This window comes from Cavia porcellus, unplaced genomic scaffold (assembly GCF_034190915.1).
Source record: "Cavia porcellus strain 051 isolate PalLab524CR breed Dunkin Hartley unplaced genomic scaffold, mCavPor4.1 scaffold_10, whole genome shotgun sequence".
NCBI lineage: Eukaryota > Metazoa > Chordata > Mammalia > Rodentia > Caviidae > Cavia > Cavia porcellus.
The window spans coordinates 6,998,091-7,012,347 of record NW_026947493.1 but is presented as its reverse complement, the minus strand read 5'-3'; the positions used below and the strand labels follow the sequence as shown (position 1 = coordinate 7,012,347).

At 38.3% G+C, this 14,257-nt stretch overlaps 1 protein-coding gene across 5 annotated transcripts in view; it reads right to left on the bottom strand.

Moving 5' to 3' along the window:
* Trip4 (thyroid hormone receptor interactor 4) overlaps window positions 1-14,257 on the bottom strand; it is a 66,088-nt gene continuing 51,831 nt past the window's right edge. For all 5 annotated transcript variants that reach the window (XR_010050048.1, XM_063256958.1, XM_013144065.3 and 2 more), the window contains one exon: window positions 1-295. Coding sequence is in view for 4 of the 5 variants with exons in the window: in XM_063256958.1 (XP_063113028.1) it covers window positions 228-295 (68 nt within the window). In the remaining variant the exon portion in view is untranslated. The remainder of the gene's footprint in view (window positions 296-14,257) is intronic.

The following is a 14,257-nucleotide window of genomic DNA, read 5'->3' as shown; positions in this document are numbered from 1 at the left end:
TTTTTAAAACAAATTTTTATAAATAATATATACAAAGATTTTGACCCATTACACAAAGAATCCCATTGTTTAAGAAAAATACACAGAGCTTGGTAAGAGTTTAAATTCTGAGATTCAAGCCTGTTGCCAGGCCTTTAGATTTCTACTATTTCAATTCCAAAAGACCAGTGGATAGCAATTTTAGTACACAAAACTCCATTATGCTGCATGGTTCCTTTTCTCTTGGATTAGACAGCTTTATTCTGCTTCATTAACCCCTTCTTTGCTCCTTGATGGATTTTGGAATCCAGTTTCCCTGTAAGGAAGAAAAAGAAGTCTCATTATTTATTTTCTATATTTGCAATGCAAATCTTTCATGGCCTCCCACGTTTTCTGGTTACTGTGTTCCTGTCACATTTAATTATCTTGCTTCAGGACTCAGATACTTACAAACTTTGGAATTTCATCTTTAAGAATGAGGAAGTGGGAACCCTATCTAGGGACACATACACACACACACATACATGTGTATACAGTATTTGTGCCAAGAATGTAAGAAGTTAGTATCTCTAATTTCATAGCTCCTAGAAAAGAAACATCATGTTTTTCAGGGTATCTAATGTCTAGTCAAATTTTTAAAGAATATACACATGTAGCCAGGTGTGGTGGCACATGCCTGTCATCATAGGACTGTGAGATGTTGAGGCACAAGAATTATATATTCAAGTCCACTGTGGGCAATTTAGTGATTTAGTGCCTTAAAATTTAAAAAAATGAAAAAAACCTGAGGATGTAACTCAGTGCAATGGTCCTGGGTTCAACCCCCCACTATTGCTGAGAGAGAGAAAGAGACAGAGAAGAGTCATCTAGACATAGGAAAAACAAACAGAGACAGCATAAGGCAGGGAGGAAAAAAAGAGGGAGGGAATGCACACACCTAATAAAGGAAGGCATTCACACAGTGGGAAACCCATTCTGCTGACCCGTTAACTGGCTAAGCATAATGCATAAACCTCCTTTACAGTGAGAAAGGCATTCAATTCAACCCTTTGCTGTCTCAGACTTAATAGGGGGAGTGACCTCTAACAATGCAGCAGAATCCACATGAATGCTTTGCTGACAAAAGACGCCTATCACCAGCTAAGAAGGGTAAAAGGTCATAGACTGTAGGCCTCTTCCAAGTGTTAAATTTAGAAAAGAGGCAACCTTCACCTATCCAGGTGACCCAAAAGGCAAGTACTTTACTGATGCGTTCTCTAAACTCTGACACCTTGGCTCTACCAAGATAGAGTTTGGTTCAGTGACAGTAGCTTTTACAACCACCTATCTCATGAAGAGAATCTTTAGCAAAGTTACTGTCTGGTCTGAGAATACAGCTTGCAATTTTCTTTCTCCAGCAAGAAGCCTCATCTAAGTCAATAGGGATGCTGATGCTAAAAATAGAAACAGTTCAATTCAGCTTCAGCTTTAAAAAATAAAATGAAGAGCCTGGAGTGCACACTCATAACCACTGCCATTTGTACACTGTCAATTTTGTTTATGGGGCAATCAGGTGTAACAGAAAGAACCAGAACTAGAAGTCCGAAAGCCCAGGTTCCAGTCATTCTCTGACATTAACAAGCTGTGTAAGGGGCTGGGGATTTAGCTCAGCGGCATAATCGCCTGCCTTGCAAGCAGGCAGTCGTGAGTTCGATCCCTGGTACCAAGAAAAACGAAAAAAAAAAAAAAAAAAAAAAAAAAAGAGTAAAAACAAGCTGTGTAAACTTGGGGTGAGGGGACATTCAGCCTCTCCGGATTTCAATGGTTTTAACTATCCAATTAAAAAACTGCACAAAGGGCTGGGGATTTAGCTCAGCGGCATAAGCACCTGCCTTGCAAGCAGGCGGTCGTGAGTTCAATCCCCGGTACCGATAAAAAAGAAAAAGACAAAAAAAAAAAAAAAAAAAATTTAAAAAAAACTGCACAAGGATACTGAGAAAAACTCAGCCTAACAATTTTCCCTAAATGCTTACACCCCCATTTCTCCAGAGTTCCTCCTGCTTCTGGAATAACATTTTCTGGGCTTCCTCATAAGTCATCACTAAGTGGTACCCCGAGTGGCATCTACAACAGTCACAATGTTGTTGGTTTTGATTTGGGCTTTGGAATGTAGGGCATTCCCAGGGATTTAGGAGTTCTTTTATCCTGCAGACTGCCTGGCTAGAAACTCCAACATGCACCAGCAATCTGGCAAAGAGCCCAACTACAAGGCAAGTTTGCCTTTGTGTCCCTAACATTACCATAGCAACTGTCAAATGGTAGATGCTCAATAAATACTTTCATCAAGTGAATTAAACGAAGAAGGGAGACACTACAATAGGGATTACTAAGTAGCCCAAAACAGCAGATATCAGATGAACTAATGAGAACACGTTGTGAAAGGTGGTGATACTCAGATGTACAAATAAACACTGGGTCTCATTCAGCTTTTAAGAAGAGATTACAAAAAAATTTAGAATAACTTCTTTTTTTTTTCATTTAAAGAGAAAAAAAACAAAACAGTGAAAGGGTACGAGTAATACAGAATTTCAAGAAAAAAGTATACAGTAAGAAATCACTAGTTAATAGATTACATATTGTCATCTTAGAAACAGTTGTTCAAATTACAAAATTAAAGCATTCAAAGTGGACATTCAAACAGTGAGACTGCAAATATTTCTGTTCAATGATCCAACAAAAACTTAGGAGTATGGTTTTCTATCTTACACACTTAAATATACATGCAGTTATATCCTTTAGATCACTTTCTTTTCCTCTCTTTTTTACAGTAACAATTACACATTTTGGGTTTTATTACTTCCACAGTTCTCATTACTTTTTTTTGAAGAGAAAAAAACCAAATGTGACAAAGCAAAACAGTCAGAACAGAAGGATGGACATAGTACATGATGTAAAAACAGAATACCAGGTGATCATAAAGCTTACCATTATGCCTCTTGCTATCTTAAAAAGAGTTGCCTATATCATCAGGTATAATAGAACTGAACAAAACAGTACAGAACAAAAACAATAAAATCTAAACATTTGAGACCTTACAGGACTTCAAAAAAGATAACAGTCAAACCATAATGGGCATATAGTAAATCTTATTGCCTTCAAAGTGATTGCCTATACCCTCAAACTCGATACTATCAAACAAAACAGAATAGAGTAATATCAGTCAAAATAAGATGGGGAAAGTAATACAGGGGTTCAAATCAGGTAAACAGGAAAACAAAAAAGTTACTATAATATATCCCATTATTTCTTAATTTATTTTTCCCTTAATTAAAAAAATAATAAGAAAAAATAAATTAATTTTTTTTAGAAAAAAAAGGGGAGATTGAGATAAAATAGGACATAACGATAGAACACAGGTCAGAACAGAACAATTTAAGCATCATAGTGTTTCACCACCAGATAACCTGACATAATAGTAGTTACCATAGTGTCTCTTTCCTTGAAATATTTGAGTATAACTTCGTGTACTATAACATCAAACATAACAAGACAGTGTGAAACCATTCAAAAGAATGAAAGTATTACAGGGTATTTAGAACCAGCTAAGAGAAAATGAACAACGGTTTCTATATTATCTCTTTGCCTATAAAAAATTTTGTTTATACTATCACATATATTAAAATATAAAAAGATACAACATGTTAAAACCAATGGAAACACGAACAACAGCTTGATGGGACTTCAAAACAAGATATTAAATCAGCACAAGCTATTATGATGTCTTGTTTTCTTCAAAATAGCTATTCATACTATCACAGACAATAAAATCAAACAATCCAGATTAAAACCATTCCAATTAATGAGTGAAAACATTATATGGCTTCAAACCAATATAATTGGGAATCATGATCACCATATACTTTTATGTATTCTTATCATTTCTTACACTAGGGAAACTATTTGGTATTTATACATGTGAGTTTATTTCACTTATCAGTATGGTCTCCAGCTGCATCCATTTATTTATAAATATCTCAATGTGATCATTCTTTATAGCTGAGTAGTACTCCATTGTATAAAAATACTACAACTTTTTTATCCATTCCTCAGTTGATGGACACTTAGGTGGTTTCCAAGATCTGGCTATTACAAATTGTGCTGCTATAAACATGGGTGCACATATATGTATCATTGTGGTATGATGCTTTCAGTTCTTCTGGGAATATGCCTAGAAATAGAATAGCTGGGTCAAATGGGGCTTCCAATTCCAGCTTTCTGAGAAATCTCCAGACTGACCTCCACAATGGTTGCACCAGTCTATACTCCCACCAACAGTGCAGGAGAGTTCTTTTCCCCCACAGCCTCTCCAGCATTTGTTGTTGGTTTTCTTGATCTTGGCCATTCTTTCAGGAGTGAGATGAAATCTGAGTGTGGTTTTCATTTGCATTTCTCTAATGACTAAGGATGATGAACATTTTCTCATATATTTATTGCCATTTGTATTTCTTCATCTGAGAATTGTGTATTCATATCAGATGCCCATTTTTGGATTGGGTCTTTGAATTTGGGGGGTCTGATTTTTAAAAATTCTTTATATTTTAGACAGAAGTCCTTTGTCTGAGGGGCAGTTCATTAAGATTTTTTCCCAGTTTGTGGGTTTTCTTTTCACTATGCTGGAGATTTCTTTTGACGTGCAGAAACATATTTTTTTTCGTCTTTTTCGTTTTTATCGGTACCAGGGATCGAACTCACGACCGCACACTTGCAAGACAGGTGCTTATGCCGCTGAGCTAAATCCCCAGCCCCCAGAAACTTTTTAATAAGAGGCGATCCCAGTTATTGATTCTGGGAAGTATTTCCTGTGCAGTTTGAGTCCTGTTCATGAATTCTCTACCTGCTCCTATGTCTTCAAGGTTTTTACCCAATTTGTCTTCCAATAGATTGTGTTTCTGTTTTAATATTTAGATCTTTGATCTATTTAGATTTTATTTTAGTACATGGTGATAGGCATCGGTCTACTTTTAGTTTTTGGCATATGGAGAGCCAGTTTTTCCAACACCATTTATTGAAGAGACTGTCATTCTTCCAGTGAACATATTTGGCCCCTTTATCAAAGATAAGGTGGTTGAGTGTGTTTGTAGTTATGGTTGTATCTTCTAATCTATTCCACCGATCTTCGGCTCTGTTTTGACTCCAGTACCATGTTGATTTTACTACAGTTGTTTTGTAGTATAACTTCAAGTCAGGGATTGTGATGCGTTCTGCCTTGCCGTTGGTGCTTAGAACTGTCTTTGCTATTCTAGGTCTCTTCTCCCTCCAGATGAATTTTAGGAGTGACTTTTCGAGATCTATGAGGTATGTTGATGGTACTTTTATCACGATTGCATTGAATCTGTGTAACAATTTTGGGAGAATGGCCATTTCACAGTATTTATTCTTCCTATCCTTGAGCAAGGGATGTCTTTCCATTTTCTGAGATCTTCTTCAATTTTTTTTCAATATATTATAATTTTCCCTATATAGGTCTTTCACTTCTTTTGTGAGAGTAATTCCTAAATATTTCATTTTTTCGGTTGCTAGTATGAAGGACGTAGCTTCTCTTATTTCTTTCTCTGTGATTTTCTTGTTAGTGTAGAGGAATGCTATTGATTTTTGAGTATTGATTTTGCATCCAGACACAGTGCTGAGTTTATTATATCTAGGAGTCTTTCAATGGAGTTTTGGGGATCTTCTATGTAGAGTATCATGTCATCTGCAAATAATGATAATTTAACTTCTTCTTTTCCTATCTTTACCCCTTTTATTTCTCTCTCTTGTCCAATTGTTCTGACTAGTATTTCCAGTACTATATTAAATAGGAGTGGTGATAAGGGACATTCTTGTCTTGTGCCTGATTTTAAAGTAAAGGCCTTCAATTTTTGGCCATTTAGTATGATACTGGCTGTTGGTTTGTCATAGATGGCCTTTATTATATTGAGATAAAGACCATCTATTCCAATTTTCTGCGAAGTTCTTATCATAAATGAATGTTGGACCTTATCAAATGCTTTTTCTGCATCTATAGAAATGATCATATGATTCTTACTTTTGGTTTTATTGATGTAATGGATTACATTTATTGATTTACATATGTTGAACCATCCCTGCATGCCTGGGATGAATCCCACTTGGTCATGGTGTATAATCTTCTTGATGATTTGCTGCATCCTATTTGCCAATATTTTATTGAGGATTTTTGCATCTGTGTTCATTAGGGAGACTGGTCTGCAGTTCTCTTTTTCAGTTGGGTCCTTCTCAGGTTTTGGTACTAGAGTAATATTTGCTTTCAGGAACGACTTAGGAAGAATTGCTTCCCTTTCAATTTCATTAAAGAGTTTGAGGAGTGTCGGCATTAGGGCTTCTTTGTATTTCTTGTAGAATTCTGCAGTGAATCTGTCTGGGCCTGGGCTCTTCTTTGTAGGTAAGGATTTAATTACGTTTTCAATTTCATTAATTGAAATTGGGTTATTTGGCAGTTTTACATCTTCTTGACCTAACTTTAGTACTTCATATGTTTCTAGGAATCTGTCTATTTCTTTCAGAGTAGAGGTTTTCGAAATAGGTGTTAATGATCTTCTCTATTTCTACAGTCTATAGTGATTTCACTTTTTTCACTCCTTATTGCATGAATTTGAGCTTTTTCTTCCCTTTTTAAAATAAGGTTGGCTAGGGGCTTATTGATTTTATTTATTCTTCAAAGAACCAACTCTTTGATTCATTGATTTTTTTGGATTGTTTTCTTAGTCTTTATAGCATTGATTTTTGCTCTGATTTTTATAATTTCCTCTCTTCTTTTGGCTTTTGACTTGACTTGCTCTTCTTTTTCTAGATGTCTGAGGTGTAACATCCATCTGTATTTGTTCTGTTTTCCTGATGTGGGAACTCAGTGCAATAAATTTTCCTCTGAGGCCAGCTTTCATTGCATCCCACAGATTCTGGTAAGTTGTATTTGTGTTTTCATTGGTTGTAGGTATTGTTTAATTTCTTCTTTAATTTCCTCTGTGACCCACTGATTACTCAAGAGTGTATTATTCAGTTTCCATGTGTTTGTAGGATTTTTGCAATATCATTTATCATTAATTTCTAATTTCATAGCGCTATAATCTGATAACATGCAAGGGATAATTTCAACTCTTTTGTATTTATTTAAATATGTTCTGTGAGTTAATATATGATCTATTTTAGAGAATGACCCATGTACTGCTGAGAAGAATTTGTATTCTATTGTTGTTGGGTGGAATACTCTGTATATGTCTATCAAGTTCATTTGTTCACAGGTGTGATTCAGTTCTTTTATTTCTTTGCTGATTTTCTGTCTGGTTGATCTGTCCATTGGTGTCAATGGTGTGTTAAGATCTCCTGTTATAACTGTATTACTTCTAATTTGGTTTTTTATTTCTGTTAATACTTGTTTTATATAACTGGGTGCTATGGAATTTGGTGCACATATATTTAACATAGTTATCTCTTCCTCTTGAAGTTTTCCGCTAACCAGTACGTAGTGACCTTCTTTATCTCTTAGGATCATTACTGGTTTGAAGTTCACATTGCCTGCAAACAGAATACCTACTCCCGCTTTTTTTTTGGGGGTTCCTGTTGCATGAAGTATTGTCTTCCATCCTTTGACTTTCAGTCTGTGAGTATCCTTTTGGGTTAGATGGGTTTCTTGTAGACAACATTTGGTTGGATTTTGTTTCTTGATCCATTCTGCCAGTCTGTTTCTTTTAATTGGTGCATTGAGACCATTTACATTAATGGTTATAACTGTTATATGTTGGTTTATTGTTGACATGTTATATTTCTGCTTTGCATGTTAATCTTTCTGTTCTGTTTAACTGTCTGCTTTGTTTAGTGGCTTTTTCCTAAGTGTATCTAAACTGTCTTTCTGTATTCTTTGCAGGGTTGGCTTGGTGATCATGAAGTACTTCAATTGTTCTTTTTCATGGAAGTGTCTTATTTTTCCATCGATTTTGAAGGACAGTTTTGCAGGGTACATCAGTCTAGGTTGGAAATCATTTTCCTTTAGGATCTGAAATACTTCACTCCATGCTCTTCTTGACTTTGTTTGTGCTGAGAAGTCTGCTGTGATTCTGATAGGTTTTCATTTATAGGTGATCTGTCTTTTCTCTCTGACAGCTTTTAATATTCTACTCTTTTGTTCAATTTCTGGGATGGTGATTATTATATGTCTGGGTATAGTTTTAGTTTGGTTATGGCTATTTAGAGTTCTGTATGCTTCATTGATCTTGTTATCAGTTTCCAATCTCATGTTTGGGAAATTTCCAGCTATTACTTCTCTACATATCCTCTTGACATCCTTTATGTTGTCCCCTTTTTTTTCATTTATCCCTATCAACCTTATGTTGTTTTTCTTTGCGTCATCTTGCAGGTGTTGAATTGTTATTTCCTGATTTCTTGTTATTTTTAAAAGATCTTTCCTTTCCTGTTCACTGGCTGCAATCTTATCTTCAAGGTCTGAAATTCTATCTTCACATTCATTGAGGCGGTTTTTATACCTTTCAATGGAATTTTTGATTTCCTGTATATCTCTTTGCATCTGCTTTATATATTCTGTTTGTTTCTTATATTGTTCGTTCAGGGATTCTATCTTTTTGTTTAGTGCCTCCAGTTTTTCAACTGTGTCTTCTTTAGATACGTCCAGCATCTCCTTCATTTCTTCTTTTACCTGAGAGATTATTTCTAGTTTGAATTCCTTTAAAGCTTCCTGGAGTTGCTTGTTTATTTTGCTTACTATTATTTCAGGTATTTCAGGCATATGGCATGTATTTTCTTCTATGTACATGGCTCCTTGGCCTTCTTGGGATGGGCTGGATGTTGGAGATTGCATTTTGGTCTTTCGTTTTGTCATTTTCCTATATTTCTGTGTTGTAAGTGTTGTTCCAAAGCTTCCCCTGGATGTGTTGGAAATTGTCTCCTATGTCCTGGGCTCCTGGGACTCCTCTGGTAGTGTAGCTCCCTCCTTGGGCAGCGAGGCCCCCGGATTATAAAAAGGTTGCTAGGCTCCTCTCAGGCAGACCTAAAGCCTCCTCACGCTACACAGCTCCACACTCTGGCAGCAAAGGTCCCCTGAGTGAAAGAAGGCCACCTGGTGTGGTCCAGGCAATCCAAAATCCCGCTAAGCCCAATCTAGTGTGGCTGCAAGCCCAGCGGGCCCCCAATCCCCTAGAGCAAGGATCTCATACTCTCCCGGGGATTGGATGTTGTGTAACCATCTAGCTCCTTGAGGCACAGCTCCCCAGGCTGATAGAGGGTCCCCCTATGGCCTAGGTAGGCCTCAAACCTCCTCAGCAAGGCTGTTCCCTCCTCCAGACGGTGGCAGTAGTGCTGGTGCTCTCCAGGTCAAAAGAAGGTCGTAGGCAAGGCCAAGGAGGTTCCCGCAGCTTGGCCCAATTCCCTCCTTCAGGTGGGACAGCTGCCATGCCCTCTGGGTGAGAGAGGGAAGTCAACAAGCCCGGAACAGGGTCCGCGGCTCGGCCCAACTCACTCTTCTAGGCGGGCACCTGCGGTGTGCCCCGAATAACTTCTAACAGTGAAAACATCCAATTTTCTGAACAGAATCAATTGGAAACCTAGCTTTAATTTTATTACTAAGCCTACATAGTTGTATGACCTTGTAAATTATAGACATCTAATCATTGTTGTCCACAATTTTTTTTAACTCTGAGAACAAACTAGATTACACAGTACTGAAAGCCCTTTCTAGTTCTATGATATTCGTGACCTAAAAGTGAGATGTAAGTTGGCTTAATTCTTTCCTAATGCAACATGATAAAGCAAAAAGAGCATAAAGCCAGAAAATTTGAGTCTCAAGAAAAAGTGAGAGTGCTTTTGTTATTTATGCTGAGTCCTAGGAATTATGTTCCTTAGTTATGTTATGGTCTCAGTTTTCTTTTTTTGGCACCAGGAATCAAACTCAAGACCTTGCACTTGCTAGGCAGGCGCTGCGCCACTGAGCTGTATCTTCAGCCCTGGACTTAGTTTTAAGTTTCCATACATTCCCAGGTAAGGTTTTCAAATATATCTATGTACAACTCCTCATATTAAAAAGAGATTACCATCTTCTTTATATTCTTAAAGCTCTACTGTGTGAGAACATTCTAAATCTAAATTCTAAAATACTCCAGTCTAACTGTGACAGATGTCAAGCATGATTAGCTCAGGTAAAATCGATCCATCAACATCCAACAGTTGATGGCTCACAAACTATCTCCAGCTTCACTGGTAATGCTGTGAAATTTAAAACTAATAGAAGAAAGGAAACAGAAGAATGGGATGTCTAGGCCATTCTCAGGGATTCACAACTTCTTTCATCACTTAGGCTGCCTTGGACAACCAGGCAAGTACAAGGAACCTGCAAACTATTTATAAAGACTCAGCTGGACCCGTAGCATCTACCAGAGTGACCACCAATAGCAGCAACTCTTTAGTTAACTATGGCAATAAAGCAAGGGACTAAGGCTTCATAGGGCAGAAGTGTCCATCACCACCCTTCTAGGAGTGCAGGAACTCTGGGTTCTGAGTCTAGTGCAGCCTGCTCTTGCCTGCTTAGGACCTGGATGGTGAACTACAGGAGCATACAGCATACTGTCTCAGCCGGAGAGTGACAGTGCTTGGTTTCTGTATTTCCCCCTTATTTTTACATTTAGCACTTAGAGTATTTCGGTGTTAAACCACATCCTCAATCCAGTGTTTAAAAGAACACTAAGTGCCTGAGCAGCAGACCAGCAAGATATTACAAGGGGAAAGAGTATCTGTCATCAACCCATGTAACTCTCATAGGGATTTTCTCATGCTTTGAGTAAGAGACAAGGAAGTATTTGAGTTTATAGAGCATGTAAAGTAAAAAAGAAAGAAAGAAAGACAAAAAACCCCTGTGAACTAGGGTATTGCTCAGTAGTAGACTACTAGCCTAGCACCATAAAAAACAAATTTCCTTCTTTCATTTAAGTATTCAACCTATATATCCTATTAGTATACTTAAACTTTTTTTTGTGCTCTTCCTAATTTGGGCAGATATGAAGGCAAATGATAATACATCGCACATTTTTGTTTCCTGAATTATATCAGTTTCATGAGAAAGTTATCCCGAGCTCAAACAAGTTCAGCTGTATGTACCCTGAAACAAATCGAAATATACACCTTTAATTTAAAGATTATGTACATGTATATACATGTGTTATAACATGGCAAACAAGGCACATTCTAAAAGTTTACTAGCAGATGAAAAGTTTGCAACTCAGAATACACTTCTTATAGAACTAACTTGAAAAGGGTGATCAGGTGCCTGCACCATTCTACTCACACAAAAATTTAAGCCATAGTGCTGTAAGTGGATTATGAGGATTAATACTATTACTACTATGGAACTTAATCACTTCATGTGGCACTGGGATTAAAAATTTTTGTAGTTCTAAAGTACTAGAGGTATCTCCACAGGTGTAAAGGAAGGGAGTTCAAAAAAGTGGAAAGCAATTCCTGTTGAGGCAGGGTCTCACTGAATAGTTCAGGCTGGCTTTGAACTCACTATGCAGTCCAGGCTGGCCTGAAGCTTGCAGCAATACTCCCACTTCAGTCTCTCAAGGGCTGGGATTATACAGGCACGCTTCTACCCATGGCAAAAGTGGAAGGTTTTTTAAAGAGGAATGAAGAACAAGAAAAGGGGAGATATGGGGAACAGAAAACTCACACTAGACTAAATACTCAGATCATTTAGTGACTCACTCACTCTCAATAGAAATACTTTCTGAGATACACAGGGATTAGTCGACCTACTAATGGTGTTGACAACCAGGCTGGGCATGATGGTACATGTCTGTAATCCCATCATTCAGGAGACTGAGGCAGGAGGAGTATTAGTTCAAGGCCAGCCTGGGCTACACAGTAAGTTCCTGTCTCAAAATTTAAAAAAATTTCTAATGCTTTTAACCAGTGTTTCATCTTGCTGATCTACCATTAACGGAAACAAAATAAGCAAAAAAGACAGGAAGTTATTAAAATTGTCTTTAAGAGCATCATTCTCCTCTATCCTTTAGGAGAAAAATGAAGGCTGTGTCACTCTCTGGGTAAAGAAAGTACTAGATAAAGATCTGAACACTGTTCACACAGAACATTTTCTCACAGGAGCTTACATAGCAGAAGAAAATCAAGATGGGAAAAAAAATCAAGATGGGGAAGAAGTTAAGAAAAGGGAACTGGGACGAAAGATGAAGCACTAGCGGTCTGAGGGAAGACACTGACCACTTCTTCCTCCCCTGTTGGCAGCTGCCAGTTCTCACAGCAAGGTGAGGAAGCACAGGGCGGATGCTCAAACCAAACCTGAGGTGTGTGGAGGGACACTTAAATCATCAATGGTGGAAAGGAAAAGAGAATTCTAGGTTATCAGGCCACCAACTGCAGTACAGTCTGAAGTGAATAATCAGTGTACATGAAAGGTGGCTTTGTTCAGCTTTTCCGACTTATAGGAATCTCAGGAAAGCCAGTTGGGGCGGGGGATTTAGCTCAGCAGCATAAGCATCTGTTTTGCAAGCAGGCAGTTGTGAGTTTGATCCCCAGTACTGATAAAAAGGAAAAAAAAAAAAAGAATCTTGGGAAAATGTCATCAATCACAAGGGTTGCCTGAATTTTGCTGATAATATACGTTAATCTACCTTCATACTGCAAGCATCTCATTCTGTGATGAAAAGCAGTGCTGAAGTGCAGTCAGCTAGCCCACTGCATCACACTACCATCAGAGCGCAAGGCCTGATGTTTAACAGGTCAAGAGGTGGTTTTTAGTTTCTTCTGGAGAGAAGAGACATGCAAACAGCTGGCTGAGCACCTCCCCTCCCTGGTAAGCAGCGGTAGTGTGGCCCACTGCAGCCCTTCCAGGGGGAGAACTAGCAGTGTCTCCTGAGATCCACACCATGTTGGAACTTAGGACTCTGGGAAGCCAAGCCAGCACCTCCCCTCCCTGGTAAGCGAAGGCAGGGTGGCAGAGTGTAGCCCTTCCTGGGGGAGAACTAGCAGTGTCTCCTGAAATCCACGCCATGTTGGAACTGAGGACGCTGTGAAAATAAATGACAATCCTGCCTCCCTGCTTAGCAATAGTGAACCTACTGCTACATGGCCTAGAGTCAAATATCCCACTTCCCCTATCCTCCTTCTCCTCCTCCTCCCCGCCCATTAGCCAACTGGGAACCAGAAATCTGAGCATCTCCTGGGAGGTTGACCATAGCAATTAAGGGGGACTTCCTTCTACCATTTCTTTGAAGGCAAATATTTTTATTACTGTTTTGCTCTTTTCTGATTAATGGTACTGCTCTATTCAATATTCTGTTTTGATAAGTTCTATAGTGTTCTATATTTCATCTCATTTTGATATACGGGATTGAAAGAACAACTATTATAAAGATAACAAAATATACTGTGATACCTATTACTGTTATCTTGGTAACCTGCTGTGAAGTTCTGTACCAATATCACTGTACGATCTTAGTTGGCTTTATTCTGACTTGTTCTGATGTATGCTTTCAAAATAAAAATTAAAAAAAAAAAAAAAGAAAAGAAAACAGCTGGCTAGACCCCAAGCTACAGAGAGGATAAGGCAGGGCTGCGCACAAAAGAAAACAATGTATACCCCTCAATCATCTAATTCACCCACCAGAAACAAGTGACAGAGAGGCACAAAGCAGGAGCAAAATGCAAGTGTTGGTGTTTCTCCAAGGAAGGCAGGTGGGGAAGACATCCTCACTCTGCATCTCCCAGGCTGATCTGAAATGCAAGAGGGCTAGGGCAGCACTGCGGAACCAAGAACCAAGGGAAATAGGGAAACAGTATCTCCCACATAGATGCCTATACACAAACCCTTGAGGGCTAGAGGGAGGGCTCAGTGGTAGACAAGGTGCTTGCACATGCAAGGCCCTGGATGCAATCCCCAGGGCAAAAAAGAGATTTTAAAAAACACAAATGATGGGGCTGGGGACTTATCTCAGCGGCATAAGCACCTGCCTTGCAAGCAGGCGGTCATGAGTTCGATCCCTGGTACCGATAAAAATGAAAAAAAAAAAATACAAATAAAAAAATAAATAAGAAATTAAGTGTTATTCTTGGATGAAATGCTGAAGAACAACGGGTAAAGGACAGTGCTGTCACTGGCACTGGCTCACTGCTTCAGTAGTCTGATGAGCAGTACAATTGGGCAAAGCTCACTCTTTGGTTGACAAATATCATTTTAACATCGTGGATTCCACAAATAGAATTT